We start from the raw sequence: 16,941 nt of genomic DNA, 5'->3' as shown, positions 1-16,941 counted from the left end.
TTTCTGTCCTACGTTCCTTAGTTCCAGCCCAAGTCAATATTGTTACCCTGCCAGCCATCTGGGGAGAAGTCCCTGAAGCACTTCATGCTTAAACGGGGACAGTTTTGTTTGGTCGGCACGCAGCTTGACGATTACGGTTCGAAGTGAAGCCGGTCACAACCTCCAGAGTTGGAGTCCTTGGGCTTGGCTCCAGGGAGCCTGGGGCTCGGGAGTGGGGTTAGAAAAGTCGGCTGATGGTTCCCCCCACCCCCCCCACCCACCCCTCACCGCTTGTCCAGTGATCCCAGAACCTGCCAGATCCACAGTGAGGAGGAGGAGGATGAGGAATCGGGCAGCTGCTTTGTGAGTTTCCTCACAGTTTCATAGAATTATCACAGAATGTGCCGGGAGAAGGATCATTCGGCCCAACTGCCCGTGCTGGTGTTTCTGCTGCACTTGAGTTTTTTCCCAGTCTAGAATTTTGGGTACGGTTCTGGTCACCACAGCACAGGAAGGATAGAATTGCTCTGGAGAGAGCACCGAGGAGATTTACAAGAATGTTACCAGGGCTTGAAAATTGCAGCGATGAGGAGAGATTGGATAGGCTGGGGTTGTTTCCCTTAGAACAGATGAGGCCGAAGGATGACCTGATTGAGGTGTTCATGATAATGAGGGGCCTGGATAGAATAGACAGGGATGCCCTATTTCCCCTAAAGAAGGGGGCACAGGTTTAAGGTGATTGGTTGAAGGATTAGAGGGAACATGAGGTAAAACTTCTTCACCCAGAGGGTGGTGGGTGTCTGGAACTCACTGCCTGGTTTGATGGTGGAGGCAGAAACCTCATTTAAAAGGCACTTGGACCTGCAGCTGAAATGCTGTAAGCTGCAAGGCTACAGACCGGGTGCTGGAAGGTGGGATTCGAATGGGCGGCTAGTTTTTTTATTTTTTATCTTTTGGCTGGTGCAGACATGGTGGGCTGAATGGCCTCTTTCTGTGCCGTAACCTTTCTATGGTTCTGTGATTCTTCCTCATCCAACTCTGTCAGCATAACCCTCTAATCCCTTCTTCCGCACATACTTGCCTAGTTTCCTCGAAATGTATTTATACTATTCACCTCAACCCCTTCCTGTGGGAGCGAGTTCCACACTCTCCCCGCTCTCTGGGTAAAGAAGTTTCTCCTAAATTCCCGATTGGATTTCTTGGTGACTATCTAATATTGATGAGCTCTAGTTCTGCTGTTCCCCACAAGAGGAAACGTTCTTCTCTGTATCTGCTCTATCAAAACCTTTCAGAATTTCAAAGGCCTCTACTAGGTCACCCCTCCATCTTCACTTTTCAAGAGGAAAGAGATCCAGCCTGTCGTTCCTTTCCCGAGAGGTATATAACCTCGCTGTTCTGGTATTGTCCATGCGAATCATTTTTGCACTTTCTCCGACATCTCGATTATATTCTTTTATAATATGGTGACCAGAGCTGTTAACAGTGTTCCAAGTGTGGTCCAAACTGGTATGGGACCTTAGTTAGAACATACCAACATATGTTTGCATGTTCTGAGCAAGTTTTGCTGAAACAACAAGCTAGTTTAGCTCAAGTTTATGAAGAGATACCAGAGGAGGACAGACATCTGCAGAGCTGAACCCCCCCCCCCCCACCCCAGCAGAGAGTCACCATGTAGCAGAGGAGAGGAGAGGAGAGGAGTGAGGGGCAGCAATCTCCCATCAGGTGAGGGATGAGTTAGCACAACGTGGGCTCGCACTCTCGTTCTAGTTGGCACATATGCAGGGCTGGCAAAAAACCCGGACAGCAGCTCACCAGGGGTGAATTCCAAAGTTAACATATCATTGCCTTGCCCTGGCAATTCGATAAAACTACTGGAAGTGATTAGGGCAAAAGCACAGGTTTGCCGAACAAAATGCATCCAATTAGGGCTTAGTTGTTTCAGGCCAACATGGCCAACAAAGGAGCAGGCTGCTTTAACTCTTACATAACAGCCTTACATGAAGTTTGAATAAGATTGACGAAGGAAAACTGTTCACATTAGCTGATGGCACAAGGATTACCAGACACAGATTTAAGCTCTTGGGCAAGAGAATGTGAAGAACAAGCTTTTTTTTATTGATGTGTTGTAGAGTGTTGGATACCATTCAGTAGGTCTTAATGGAGTCTTTGTAGTCTTTAGTAGGTTAACTATATCCATTTATTAGCTACAAGAGCTATGTACATATATACAGGAAAGGGTTGAAGCTAGGAGCTGTCTCCATGCTTGCTTGTGCACACGGCTCTGTCCAACACTAGACTGACCCCCTAGGTGTGGATCATGTGCTTTCTTACATCATTGTGTGGGCAATACTGTACTCAGTCCAACGTTAACCCTATATGTGCCAGGCCCTTATACTACACCCCCCACCGACCCCCGAGTCTTTATCCAAAATTTCAAGTTATTCTAGTTTACCCCATATATTTACATTGTTATTACTACCCCATCCCCCCCACCCCCTTCAAGTCTCTGAATTCATAGGTTCAGGCGGTCTGGATGCCTTGTAACCCTTCCATATTTCATTTTGCATGACTGTCGGAGGAGTGTTGTTGCATTTGGAGGTTGTTCTGGCACCTGGGTGTCTTTTCATCCTCTTTCTCCATTGTTTGGTATTGAACCGCTCTCTGTCCATTGGGCAGTTGCGGTGATGGATGGTGGCTGTTCCATCCCGTTTCTTGCAGGCTGGACAAACCTGTGCTTGTCCCCACGTCGCTTTTTTTCCTCTTCCTCCTTCGTTATGTGGATTGTCGCGATGCCCTCTGTGATGGAAGATGGCCATTCCTGTTGAGAGGGTGTGTTTTTCTTTTCTGTAAGCTCCCCTTTGTATTTGTCTGTGGGGTGCGCTGTCACCAATGGACAGTCGGTTCCAGCATCGTCTGTGGCACTGTCATGCTAGCTGTATGGTCGCAGTGTTGACCCTCATCAACAGTTGTCGGAGCCTGAGGTTGAAGCTGTTCTGGTTGGTGGCTGCTCTCTTGTCTATCCTCCTCTGGAGGCGTCACGGTAACCACCTGAGTGATTGGCTGGTCTGACTGTTGAGGGCTTTCCGGCACCTGTTATGAAAATGGACCAGCATGCTCTGCGAAGAGGGCAGACAGTTCAGAGCTGAAGTCCCTGTCAGGATACTCTTTCTTGTTTGAGCTTGCAGTTCTGTATATTTGCGACAGTGGTTGCCTGGACATCTTCTGCCATTTTGAGGAGAGTCAGGCGTCTCTGCTGAAGAGAGGAAAAAGTTGGTTACGGATGATGTATATCTGCTCGAAGGCCTGTTTGCCACCATACCTTCATGGTCCCAGAATCACGCCTATGACCGGAAGTCGGATTCCTCTAGGCTCATAGGGTGGGGTGTCTGTTGTTCAAAGCCAGAGGTCTCTAAGCCACAGTCCTCCGTCCAACAGGACCATAACACTGGCCCCCGTGTCCAATTTAATGTTTGTGAGATGGCCGTTCGTCTATATGTCCACATTCCTAAATCCAGGATCTTAGTCCTTACCCAGGAAGTATGGCTGCGTGTCCTCTTGGTGTGCAACCTCAATGTATTGAATCATCTTTGGGCCTTCTGTGCATTTCTGAGTTTTGGCCTTGCACCGATTACCGAAGTGTTCAATTCTGTTACATTGAAAGCATTGGACTGAAATTGCAGGACATTGATCTTGCCTGTGGGGGCACTTTGCTCCACAGCGCTGGCATGGTCACTCTACTGGTATTGCTTCCCTTGGCCTGGAATGTCCCTGTTTCTGTGCTGTTTAGCTAACTGGACTTTGGGGTTTCCTTTGTACCACAGTCTACTTTCTCCTCTTAAAATGGACATCTGCTGCATAAGGAGTTCAGATTTCCTAACAATCTGGATAGCTTTCTCAAGGGTTAGATCTTCCTTCACTTGCAGCATGTCTGAAAGTGTGTTGCCCGCTACTCCTACAACTATTCCATCCATGATAAGTTCAGATTTTAGGTCTCCATATTCACAGCCTTCAGCCATCCTACACAGATCATTAATGAATGAGTCGACAAGTTCTCCTGGCTGCTGCACATCTTGTTAAATTTAGCCCTTTCGAGGATTTTGTTACCTCTTAGGTTAAAGTAAACATCGAATAAGTTCAGTACTTCTTCAAATTTAGCAGATGATCCGTTGATTCCTTGTCTGGCAATAATGTTGTCCGCTATCGGGCCTACTGAGTAAAGTAGTGTGTTAACCTGTTCAGCGTCTGACTTTTTGTGCAGGACTGAAGCAATCGTGTATCAAAGGAATCTTTTTCTGCAAAGTCCCCAATTTTGTGATTGATCTGGGCCTTGGATAAGTCCAAGTTCATCTGGAAGAGTGGATTTCTGATCTATGGTTAAAAATTTTTTAAAGTGTACGTTCAGCTTTAAGAAGCTGCTGCAATTCAAGATGGCGCCACCGTTCATTTAAAGCCAAAGGGGTTTAGCCACGCTTGCTGGGTTTGGCGGTTTCCTGGTGTAATGGGCGCTCGCGCTCAGCATTGAGAAAAGTTTGAAGAATCGGCTGCTTGGATCGACTAGCTGCAGACTTCTCTGTTTTAACGCTATGCTCTAGGGTCACGAAATCCTCGAATTCTGGCCTCTGCTGGTCTTTAAAGCTGATTCTTTGGTCGCCATTCTTCCGAATTAACAAATTCATTTATATCTTTTCTTCTCGAAGCGACCTCAGGCACCAACCTGGGAATCTGGCTGGCCACAGTTCTTTCGGAATCGGGCTGCTTTGATTTATAAAAGACTGAAAACGTTTTTGAACTAGTTCTGGCCAAGAATTAAATTTTTTTAGCACAGCCCTGCTAGGTCCTTTGATTCTGCACTCCGTGGATATTCAAGCTGCACTGACATGCAGCCTGGTGGAGGCCTCAGCTTCACAGTGGAATAATGTTTTTCCTTTGGCCCCCCTGCTTCCAATTCTGCTATGGAGCTTTAATGCTGAGGGAGTATCGCATAGTCAGACGGTCAGTACTCTGTCAATTCTGCTATGGAGCTTCTCTCAAGTGACCTCCCTCTGTGTCTTCACTTCAGCTGCTTTTAGTCAGGTCAGAGAGCTACTCCTTTAGTTTTTCCAGCTTTTGAATTTCTGCTCCACCTTCTCTGAGGTCCTGGGTTTTCCCATTCGCTGCCACCGTGTTGTAGGGCATTGGATACCATTCGGTCTTAATGAAGTCTTCGTAGTCTTAAGTAGGTTAACTGTATGTATTTATTAACTATAAGAACTATGTACATGTATACAGTAAAGGGTTTAAGCTAGGAGCTGTCTCCATGCTTGCTTGTGCACATAGCTCTGTCCAACACTATACTGACCCCGAAGTGCAGGTCATGTGTTCTGTGTGGGCAGTACTGTACTCAGTCCCACATTAACCCTATATGTGCCAGCCCCTTACTCCAACAGTGTGGCGCTCCCTCAGGGCTGACCCTTTGACAGTGCGGAGCTCCCTCAGCACTGACCCTCCGACAGTGGGGCACACCCTCAGCACTGACCCTCCGACAGTGCAGAGTTCCCTCAGCACTGACCCTCTGACAGAGTGGCACTCTCTCAGTACTAACTCTCCAACAGTGCAGCATTCCCTCAGTATTGACCCACTGACAGTGCAGCACTCTTTCAGTACTGACCCTCTGACAGTGCAATGCTCCCTAAGTATTGACCCACCAGCAGTGTATCAGTCCCTCAGTATTGACCATCCAACAGCGCAGCGCTCCCTTGGTACTGATCCTTCGACAGTGCAGCATTTCCTCAGTACTGACCCTCTGACAGTACAGAACCCCCTCAGTAATGACCCTCCAACAGTGTAGCACTCTCTCAGCACTAACCCTCCGACAGTGCAGTGCTCCCTCAGTACTGACCCTCCGACAGTTTGGTGCACCCTCAGTACTGACCCTCCAACAGTGCAGCACTCCCTCAATACTGACCATCTGACAGTGCGGCACTTCTTCATTACTGACTCTTCGACAGCACAGCACTTCCTCAGTTCTGACCCTCCAACAGTGTAGCACTCCAAGAGTAGTGAACCTCTGACAGTGCAGAACTCCCTCAATACTGACTCTCTGACAGTGCAGCACTCCCTCAGTACTGGCACTGGGAATGTCGTCCTGGATTTTGTGTCAAGTTTCTGAAATGAGAGTGGAAGAGAACAAGGAGGGGAGAAATGGAAAATTAGGGGGTTGGTGGGGGGGGGTCATACAAAATTAGTCAAATCTTTGAATTGGCGATCTGCTGCGGTTTGAGCTACGGCCTATTGATCTCGCTCTGTCAAATCTCGAAAATATCATTAATTTCAGCCTGTGGATGTAAAAACAGATGGCGAACATCCTGGGTTCAAATAACAGAATACCTCTGCTGGAGCCAGAATGAGTGGGTGTGAGCCTGAATATGGGAACTGAGACCCTGGCTGAGAGCCATTGGAAAGGCTTTTTCATGGCCCATTGGCTGCAGCCTTTCCCAGCAGTAACATCCTTCAGTTTTGTTGGCCCAAGTGGATGTTTTTTTAGTCACACGTGGGGCTCTGACCACATTTCTACTCACAACCTCTGCACAGGACTGAAAGCAATCTTGTGTTCGCCTGCCTTTCACAGTGGGGATGGCGTTTGCTGTTGATTGTCGATGGGAAACCTCCGGCCTTTGTTTGTGCTCACCACCATCACCACAAGGGCCCCACTGGTATTTGTTCAAGCCCCTGAAAGTCCCTTAATCCTTCAGCGGAGATGCTTCATTGCTTCGTTGAAGGGGCAGTGGGCTAGGGTTGTCAACTCTGATTAAATGTATTCCCGGAGGTTTCGTCACATGACTTGCCCCCACGCTCCAGCCATTAGTCGGCCAACACATCCATCCTTGTGATGTACGGCCTTCCCACACCAATTGGGAAAGACTCATTACCCAATTGGATGATGTTCGACTGTCAGCCAAGCAGCCTTTTATCCCCCATTTTCAACATTTTTATATCTGGTAAAGAGAAATGTTCATAGGTAATGGCAAACAAAGACAATCTTTTACAATGTCCCAATAATTTTTCTCCAGGGTTGCACACAGCAGTGTCCTGGAGATTGATCTTCACTTCCTGGACACTCCAGGCCAATTCTGGAGGGTTGACAACCCTACAATGGAGGATGGTGGGCTCGGGGAGCAGGGTGGGGGAGGAGGCGGTGGTTGTGTTTACAATTATCTCCCATCCTTCCCATTCCTATATTTGCAAGATTGACCACACTTCAAAGCACTTCAGAGGCTGTCAAAGGGTCCTGAGGTCCAATATAAATGCAAGTTCTTTCCCACTCCACCGAGGGGTTGCCTACTCATAGAGGATTATCCTGGAGTCTCCGGGAATTAAAGATTAGTTGCCTGGAAACTGCTACAGGCAGTTAAGGGGGCTTTAAAAGAATAATTTCCTTTTCATTGAACTCTCAACTCGTTAGTTCGCAAAACATTCAGGACGGGACAAGGACTGTTTAGCTGAGCGGGCTGGTTGTGGGACGTTATGAGATGAAGCGTCCAGGAATTTGGCCAACCAGTGATGCCAACCCTAACTCTCCCACCCTTCATCCCCATAGGGCCCTCTGTTTGAGGTTTAGTTCAGTGGGTGCGGGTAGCCACTTTATGGCCATTTCCTATGTGACTGCCACCCATTTTTTAGGATGTAGGAGCCGAGGTCAAGTTATTTAAATGGAGAAAGACTGCAGAAAGCTGCTGCACAGAGGCATTTGGGGGTCCTTGTGCATGAATCACAAAAGGCTAGCATATAAGTTTAGCAGGTAATAGGGAAGGCAAATGCGATGTTGGCCTTTATTTCAAAGGGAATGGAGTATAATAATAGAGAAATCTTGTTAAAACTATACAGGCACTGGTTAGACCACACCCTGAATACTGTGAACAGCTTTGGTCCCCTTATGTAAGGAAAGATATACTGGCATTGGAGGCAGTCCAGAGAAGGGTCGCTAAGTTGATCCCAGGTATGGAGGGATCTTCTTATGAGAAGAGGTTGAGTAAGTTGGAACTGTACTCTTTGGAGTTTAGAAGAATGAGAGGCAACTTTACTGAAACATATAAGATTCTTAGGGGACTTGACAGGGTAGATGCTGAAAGATTGGTTCCCCTTGTAGGAGAGTCTAGGACCAGAGGGCATAATCTCAGAGTAAGGGGTCACCCATTTAAGACAGAGATGAGGAGAAATTTCTTCTCTCAGAGGGTAGTTAATCTGTGGAAATCTTTACCACAGAGGGACGTGGAGACTGGGACATTATATATATTCAAGGCTGAGATAGACAGATTTTTAATCAGTAAGGGGATCAAGGGTTAGGCAGGAAAGTGGAATTGAGGATTATCAGATCAGCCACGATCTCATTGAATGGCGGAGCAGACTCGATGGGCCAAATGGCCTACTTCTGCTCCTAAGTCTTATGGACGTGGGTTCAAATCCCACCACGGCAGCAAGTGGAATTTAAATTCAATTAATAAATCTGTAATTGAAAGTTATTCTCAGTAATGGTGACAATGACAACGATCATCGATTGTTGTAAAAACCCATCTGGGTCACTAATGTCCCTTTAGGGAAGGAAATCTTCCATCCTTACCCGGTCTGGCCTACATATGACTCCAGACCCACAGCAATGTGGTTGACTCTTAACTGCCCTCTGAAATGGCCTAGCAAGTCATTCAGTTCAAGGGGCAATTATGGATGAGCAGCAAATGCTGGGCCTTGCCAGTCATGCCCACATCCCATGAAAGAAGAGAGAAAAATGGGGCAGTTTAAATGGGGTTGAAAGATAATGTTGATACGGAGGGCAAAGGAGACATGGTGAGATGGTGGGGTCAATCTATGGCAAAGTGACAGTGGGGAGGGTAGGTCAACAGACTCGAGGTATAAGGGGGTTGAGAGAACGAGGCTACTAAAAGCAAAGCAGACAGGATGGTGGAAAACTGGAATTAAAAACAGGGAATGCTGGAAACACTCTGCAGGTCAAGCAGCATCTGTGGACAGAGAAACAGAGTTACAGAGTCGCTGACACAAAATTAAACCAATCCTTTTTCGTTCCCTCCTCAGACTTGGCTGACCCAAAGACTGGGATCATTGGCGGAGTGGAGTGTCCTCAGGGCTACAAGAGACTCAACAGCACCCACTGCCAAGGTAAGTGGCAGACGCTCCTGGCCCCAGCGATTTAGTCCCTCCATCGGGCCCCATACGTTGCTGAGTGTGTAATGAGCAGCATGGAGCAGCCTATGCTGAGGCGGCTCATCTCCAGAGCCCCGGGGCCAACACTTATCCCTTAGCCAAAATCGCGGAAACTGATACAAGAAGTAAAATAATGTTGGAATTGCAAAGCAAACACGGAAAATGCTGCACGAACCTTGCCAAAGCACTTTGCAGACAATGAGTTTTCGTTTTGCAATGTAGTCACTGCAGTAGTGTTGGAGGCGCGACAGCCAGCTTGTGCACAGCAAGATCCCACAGGCAATAACGTAATGATGACCCAGATCACCTGTTTTATTTTTAAGTGATGTGGGTTGGGGGATAAATATTGAGCCCAGGACACCAGGCAGAATTCCACCCCCTCCCCTCCACCCCCACTCCCCCACATTGCCAACCTCCACCAACTCTTCTTCCAATCCCGGGAGGAGAAACCAGTAAAACTCAGCAAGGGTACCAGTCTAACTTGTCTGAACTGGTCTTGTGTACCTTAAAATGGGACTCCAGTATTACTGGTTTTTACTGGGATTTGGCAGTTTTGAACTGGCTTTTCCTTCTGGAGTAGTGGCTGTGGGATCTTTTACACTCATCCAAGAGGGCAGACGTGGGGGCCCCCATTTTAAAATCTCTCCTCTGACAGTGCAGCACTCCCTCAGTACTGCACAGAAAGTGTCAGGGTGGATTATGTGCTCAAGTCTCTGGAGTGGGACTTAAGAGAGATGAGGAGGGCAAAGTAGACCTGCGGGAGTGGGTTTTCCAAGTTGGCTTGCACCTCATCAGTGCCGCACAATCCTAAAATCACTATGGTAACGTAGGCTTCATGCGAACATACAAATTAGGAGCAGGAGTAAACCACTCAGCCTCTCGCGCCTGCTCCACCATTCAATAAAATCACAGCTGATCTGATCGTAACCTCAACCCCACATTTCCACCTACCCCCGATAACCTTTCACCCCGTTGCTTATCAAGAATCTATCTACCTCTGCCTTAAAAATGTTCTAGAATCTGCTTCCACCGCCTTTTGAGGAAGAGAGTTCCAAAGACTCACCCTCTGAGAGAAAACATTTCTCCTCATCTCTGTCTTAAATGGGCGACCCCTTATTTTTAAACAGTGACCCCCCCACCCTCAGTTCTAGATTCTCCCATGAGAGGAAACATCCTTTCCACATCCACCCTGTCAAGACCCCTCAGGATCTTATATGTTTCAATCAAGTCGCCTCTTACACTTCTAAACTCCAGTGGATACAAGCCTGGCCTGTCCAACCTTTTCTTATAACAGGATCCTTTCGAGATTTCAGCACACCTTAAATAGTGCCAGCTACTTCAAAACTGAGGAGCTCGCAGCTTTCATGCCTGTTGCAATACGTCCACTAGTACATTCCACCCAGTGACTGGAAGTAAACAAAGGGCACAATAAGCTGTAAAATAATGAGATCTTTTTCCCCCTCTCACCCACTTCCTCTCCCTCTTTCTCTTCCCCTCTCTCTTACTCTCTCACTCCCTCTCTCTCTAACTCTTTGTCTCTCTCTCTCCTTACCCCTCTATCTTTCTCTCTCTGTCCCCCTTCCTTCCCCTTTCATCTCTCTCTCCTTCCCTCTCTCTATGCACCTTCCAGATATCAATGAGTGCCTGATCCAGGGAGTTTGCCAAAATGCAGATTGTCTGAACACACAGGGGAGCTTTCGCTGTGCTTGCAAGCCTGGCTATGTGATAGGGCCATCACGGACACACTGTGTCGGTAAGTGCATCAGGCCTCCAGGGCTAAAAAGGTACATGTCCTGACTGCTGTGGTATTCAGCTTTACACAGGAGCATGGTGTCGGTTCCGAAACTGGGTCAGTGCTAAGTGAAATGATCACAGCCAGAGAACAATTGGGGTATAGAAATTGGCTGCACCAGATGGGGAGGAAGAGTAGAAATCAGCAAGAGCTCTTATCTGGATTGAAGGTATGAGAGTATGAACTGGGGTGTATCAGGGTGTTAGAGTGAGGGGTGTGGGGTATATCAGAGTGTTAGAGTGAGGGGTGTGGGGTATATCAGAGAGTGTTACAGTGAGGGGTGTGGGGTATATCAGAGAGTGTTACAGTGAGGGATGTGGGTTATATCCGAGTGTTACAGTGAGGGATGTGGGGTATATCAAGGACTGTTACAGTGAGGGGTGTGGGGTATATCAGAGAGTGTTACAGTGAGGGGTGGGGGGTATATCAGAGAGTGTTACAGCGAGGGGTGTGGGGTCTATCAGAGAGTGTTACAGTGAGGGGGGTGGGGTATATCAAGGACTGTTACTGTGAGGAGTGTGGGGTATATCAGAGAGTGTTACAGTGAGGGGTGTGGGGTATATCAGAGAGTGTTACAGTGAGGGGTGTGGGGTATATCAGAGAGTGTTACAGCAAGGGGTGTGGGGTCTATCAGAGAGTGTTACAGTGAGGAGTGTGGGGTATATCAGAGAGTGTTACAGTGAGGGGTGTGGGGTATATCAGAGAGTGTTACAGTGAGGGGTGTGGGGTATATCAGAGAGTGTTACAGTGAGGGGTGTGGGGTCTATCAGAGAGTGTTACAGTGAGAGGTGTGGGGTATGTCAGAGAGTGTTACAGCAAGGGGTGTGGGGTATATCAGAGAGTGTTACAGTGAGGGATGTGGGGTATATCAGAGAGAGTTACAGTGAGGGGTGTGGGGTATATCAGAGAGTGTTACAGTGAGGGGTGTGGGGTATATCAAAGAGTGTTGCAGTGAGGGGTGTGGGGTATATCAGAGTGTTACAGTGAGTGATGTGGGGTATATCAGAGTGTTACAGTGAGGGGTGTGGGGTATATCAGAGAGTGTTACAGTGGGGGGTGTTGGGTATATCAGAGAGTGTTACAGTGAGGGGTGTGGGGTATATCAGAGAGTGTTACAGTGAGGTGTGTGGGGTATATCAGAGAGTGTTACAGTGAGGGGTGTGGTGTGTATCAGAGAGTGTTACAGTGAGGGGTGTGGGGTATATCAGAGTGTTACAGAGAGGGGTGTGGGGTATATCAGGGAGTGTTACAGTGAGGGGTGTGGAGTATATCAGGGAGTGTTACAGTGAGGGGTGTGGGGTATATCAGAGAGTGTTACAGTGAGGAGTGTGGGGTATACCAGAGAGTGTGACAGTGAGGGGTGTGGGGTATATCAGAGAGTGTTACAGTGAGTAGTGTGGGGTATATCAGAGTGTTACAGTGAGGGGTGTGGGGTATATAAGAGAGTGTTACAGTGAGGGGTGTGGGTTATATCAGAGTGTGTTACAGTGAGTAGTGTGGGGTATATCAGAGTGTTACAGTGAGGGGTGTGGGGTATATCAGAGTGTTACAGTGAGGGGTGTGGGGTATATCAGAGTGCTACAGTGAGTGATGTGGGGTATATCAGAGAGCATTACAGCGAGCGGTGTGGGGTATATCAGAGAGTGTTACAGTGGGGGGTGTGGGGTATATCAGAGTGTTATACAATGAGGGGTGTGGACTATATCAGGGAGTGTTACAGTGAGGCGTGTGTGGTATATCAGAGAGTGTGGATTATATCTGCAAGTTTTACTATAGCTGCTGATTAAGGGAATTATCTTTCCACCCATGATGCAGTGATGGAGAAACCTGAGGTGAAGGGTCCTTGCTACCTGCTAGTAAATGCTGAGGAGGGATGTACCTACCCTCTGCGGGGTGAGCTGACCAAGCAGCTGTGCTGCTGTACAGTGGGGAAAGCCTGGGGCTCTGACTGTGATCCCTGCCCCAACCCTGGAGCAGGTAAGTGATGAATTCAGTTCTCCCTAAGTCCCTGAGTGTCTTTAATGACCCCAATCTTGAATATATTCAACAGATGAGCATCCACAGAGCTTTGGGGTAGAGATCTCCACAGATTCGTAACCCTCTGAATGACGAAATAACCCCTCATCTCAGTCCAAAAGGGACAACCCCTTATCCTGAGTCTGTGTCCCCATGTTCCTAGTGCCCCTCTCTCTCTCTATCGCCCTGTATGAATCCCAAACTAATCCCACTGCCCCACTCTCTCCCTATCACCTTGCGTCAATCCCAAACTAATCCTAATGTCCCGCTCCCTCCCCATAGCCCTGTATCAATCCCAAACCATTCCTGCTGCCCTGCTCTCTACCCATGACCGTGTATCACTCTCCACACTAATCACGCTGCCCCGCTCTTCCCACACCTTGTATCAATCCCAACTGAATCCCAGTATCCCACTCTCTCCCCATAGCCCTGAATCAATCCCAAACTAATCCCATTTACCTGCTCTATCCCCATAGCCTTGTATGAATCCCAAACTAACCCCACGGCCCTTCTCTATCCCCATAACCCTGTATCAATCCCAAACTAATCCCACTGCCCCAGGCTTTCCCAAAACCTTGCCTCTTCCCCATGACCCAAATGTTTATCTAGTTTTCCCTTCAAGTTGCAATGGCATTGGCCTCAACCACTCCCAAAACATTCCCTGTCATTTTGAGTAAATTCTGCGGATTTATGCCTGGATTTGCCAGTGTCTGTTTCTACATCCCTTTGGTAAATGCCCATCACCATGAGCCAGAATGCGGTCCTGAGCAAAGTGATTTACACTTTCCTTGTCTTGTCTGTCGAAGCGGAATTTCAGGAGACATGCCCGGCAGGAATGGGCTACCACTTCTCCAGCTCTCACCAGAAGATCAGCATTCCGCCTGGCAGTAATATCGTGGTTCGTATCGATCCGGATGGAAAGGCTAGGATCGTCCAGGTGCCAGTCACGATGCCCCCCTCAGTCACACACGATGCAGATCCCAAGGAGATTGGCGAGGGTTCGTAACAGCTGTAATCACGTATTGTAGGAATGCTTCCCTCTACACTACACTGTTCGATCTATAGCCCTTCAGCACAGCTCACTCTAGCACTAAGACTGAACGCTCAGTGTTCAATGTAGGGGTGGTGTGTTGTTAGTGTCATTTCAGGAAGCTAGACCGTTGAGATAGAATATAAACTCTCTTACCTGTGACATGAGTTTGGAGTATTTTATTCCAGGTGCCATTGGCTGCTGACTAGTAGATGTGTTAAGAGTGGGTGTTCTTTCAGGTTGGTACACTGAGGACAGGAGGTCCTGTCTGCAAGGTTTAGTGCAGTTACCAGTAATGACCAGCTTGCTCTCTGAAGATTACTCACTTATTATTCGCAAAGGGCCACAATCTCACCAGCTTCCTGTTCATGGGCCACTCCCGGTAGCATTCGCCAGACGTTAATGGGTCAGGGATCTGTGATTTCCATCTCCATCACTCCCCCACATACACACACACACACACAGTAATGCGACAGGGATCTCTAGTCAGTAGTAACCATGCCTATCTCTAGCCTGTAGAACTATGCGTCTCTAGCCTATTGGAACTATGCCTCTCCCTAGCCTGTAGGAACTAAATCTGTCTCTAGCTTGTAAGAATTATGTCTCTCTCCAGCCTGTAATATTTATGTCTGTCTCTAGCCTGTAGAAACTATGTAAGTCTCTAGTTTGTAAGAACAATGTCTGTTTCCAGCCTGTAATAACTATGCCTGTCTCTAGCCTGTAGGAACTATGTCTGGCTCCAGCCTGTAATAACTATGCCTGTCTCTAGCCTATTGGAACTATGCCTGTCTCTAGCCTGTAGAACTATGCCTGTCTCTATCTTGTAAGAACTATGCCTACCTCCAGCTTGTAAGAACTATGTCTCTCTCCAGCCTGTAATATCTATGCCTGTTTCTAGCCTGTAATAACTATGCCTACCTCCAGCCTGTAGTAACTATGCCTGTCTCTAGCCTATAGGAACAATGCCAGTCTCTAGCTTGTAAGAACAATTTCTGTTTCCAGCCTGTAATATCTATGCCTGTTTCTAGCCTGTAATAACTATGCCTACCTCCAGCCTGTAGTAACTATGCCTGTCTCTAGCCTATAGAAACAATGCCAGTCTCTAGCTTGTAAGAACAATGTCTGTTTCCAGCCTGTAATAACTATGCCTGTCTCTAGCCTATAGGAACAATGCCAGTCTCTAGCTTGTAAGAACAATGTCTGTTTCCAGCCTGTAATAACTATGCCTACCTCCAGCCTGTAGTAACTATGCCTGTCTCTAGCCTGTAGGAACTATGCAAGTCTCTGGTTTGTAAGAACAATGTCTGTTTCCAGCCTGTAATAACTATGTCTGGCTCCAGCCTGTAGTAACTATGCCTGTCTCTAGCCTGTAGGAACTATGCAAGTCTCTAGTTTGTAAGAACAATGTCTGTTTCCAGCCTGTAATAACTATGCCTGTCTCTAGCCTGTAGTAACTATGCCTGTCTCTAGCCTGTAGGAACTGTGCCTGTCTCTATTTTGTAAGAACTATGCCTACCTCCAGCTTGTAAGAACTATGTCTCTCTCCAGCCTGTAATATCTATGCCTGTTTCTAGCCTGTAATAACTATGCCTGTCTCTAGCCTGTAGTAACAGCGTCTATCCTTTTCTCCTCACAGCTTCCACGGTCGCACTGGTAAGTAGAAGTTGTATAAAACATTACTTGTTAAACTCTCTTGAGTGTTCAATTATTTGTAGTAAGGCCAATCAGTGAACAATCAAGGGTTGGATATAGAAATACAGTCCAGACAAGGAAACTCCATTCCAAATATAATAAACTGGTAACCTCACTGTTACCATGGAAACAGAAGCATTTATTCACTTTTCATCAGCTTTGCTATTAACCTGAAGCCTGAATTTTGGTTTATCGTTCTCCCTCTCCAACCTTTCTCTCTCTCTCCCTCTTTCATTTCCCCCTAGCGTTCAGCTCCCTCTATCCCTCAGCGTCACTCTCATGCCCCTAATTGTGATGAGCGGGCACGGATTAACGTAATTGGTAAAAGAAGCAATGGCAACATGAGGAGGAACTTTATCACACAGCGAGTGGTTAGGATCTGGAATGCGCTGCCTGAGAGTATGGTGGAGGCAGATTCAAGACGGAATGAGACTGCTTCCTGTAAAGGAAGAATGTGCAGGGTTATGGGGAGAAGATGAGGGAATGACACTGAGGCAATTGTTCATTTGGAGAGCTGGTGCAGACACAATGGGCTGAATGGCCTCCTTCTGCACTGTAACAATGCTGTGATTATCTCCACAATTCCTTACAGCCTATTTTTTTTTCTTTCCCTCTGTCTTTGCCTCTTCTCTCAATCTCTTGGGCCCTAACTCTTTCACTCCTTCGTTGCTTTTTGTTCCCAAGTCTCTCCCATTCCTTCTGTCCCTCTTTTTCTTTCCACCTCTCCTTTTCCTTATCAGCCTCTCGCACCAGCGCTGTCCCTATTCCCTTTACCCTCCCCTCTCCCATTGCCTCTTTGTCTCTCTCCCTCTCTCACTTCAGCTGTTTTCTTCCCTCTCACCCGTGTTATTCTCCTTCTCACTCCTTTTCACTGAGTGAGGGTTAAACAACAACAACTTGAATTTATATAGCACCTTTAATGCAGTTAACCAAGCCAAAGAACTTCACAGGAGCAATTACCAAACAACATTTTGACACCGAGCCACACAAATGGGCATTAGGGGGGGTGACCAAAGGTTCGGTCAAAGAAATAGGATTTAAGGAGCATTTTAATGAGAGAGAGGCAGAGAGGGTTGTAGGGGCTGGAGGAGGTGACAAAGATAGTGAGGGTTATAGGAGCTGGAGGAGGTTACAGAGATAGGGAGGGTTGTAGGGCCTGAAGGACATTACAGAGATAGGGAGGGTTGTAGGACTTGAAGGACATTACAGAGATAGGGAGGGTTGTAGGGGCTGGAGG

At 47.4% G+C, this 16,941-nt stretch overlaps 1 protein-coding gene across 3 annotated transcripts in view; it reads left to right on the top strand.

Annotated features, from left to right (window-relative positions):
• The window catches only part of ltbp3 (latent transforming growth factor beta binding protein 3), a 155,850-nt gene that overhangs the window by 110,443 nt on the left and 28,466 nt on the right, over positions 1–16,941 (top strand). For all 3 annotated transcript variants that reach the window (XM_041179866.1, XM_041179865.1, XM_041179864.1), the window contains exons 5-9: positions 9,046–9,129; positions 10,805–10,927; positions 12,782–12,943; positions 13,789–13,980; positions 15,649–15,665. In XM_041179866.1, the coding sequence (XP_041035800.1) occupies positions 9,046–9,129; positions 10,805–10,927; positions 12,782–12,943; positions 13,789–13,980; positions 15,649–15,665 (578 nt within the window). The remainder of the gene's footprint in view (positions 1–9,045; positions 9,130–10,804; positions 10,928–12,781; positions 12,944–13,788; positions 13,981–15,648; positions 15,666–16,941) is intronic.

Source organism: Carcharodon carcharias, chromosome 37 (assembly GCF_017639515.1).
Source record: "Carcharodon carcharias isolate sCarCar2 chromosome 37, sCarCar2.pri, whole genome shotgun sequence".
NCBI classification, from domain to species: Eukaryota; Metazoa; Chordata; class Chondrichthyes; order Lamniformes; family Lamnidae; genus Carcharodon; species Carcharodon carcharias.
Note: the sequence above shows the minus strand (reverse complement) of the source record. Positions and strands in the feature narration are given on the sequence as shown.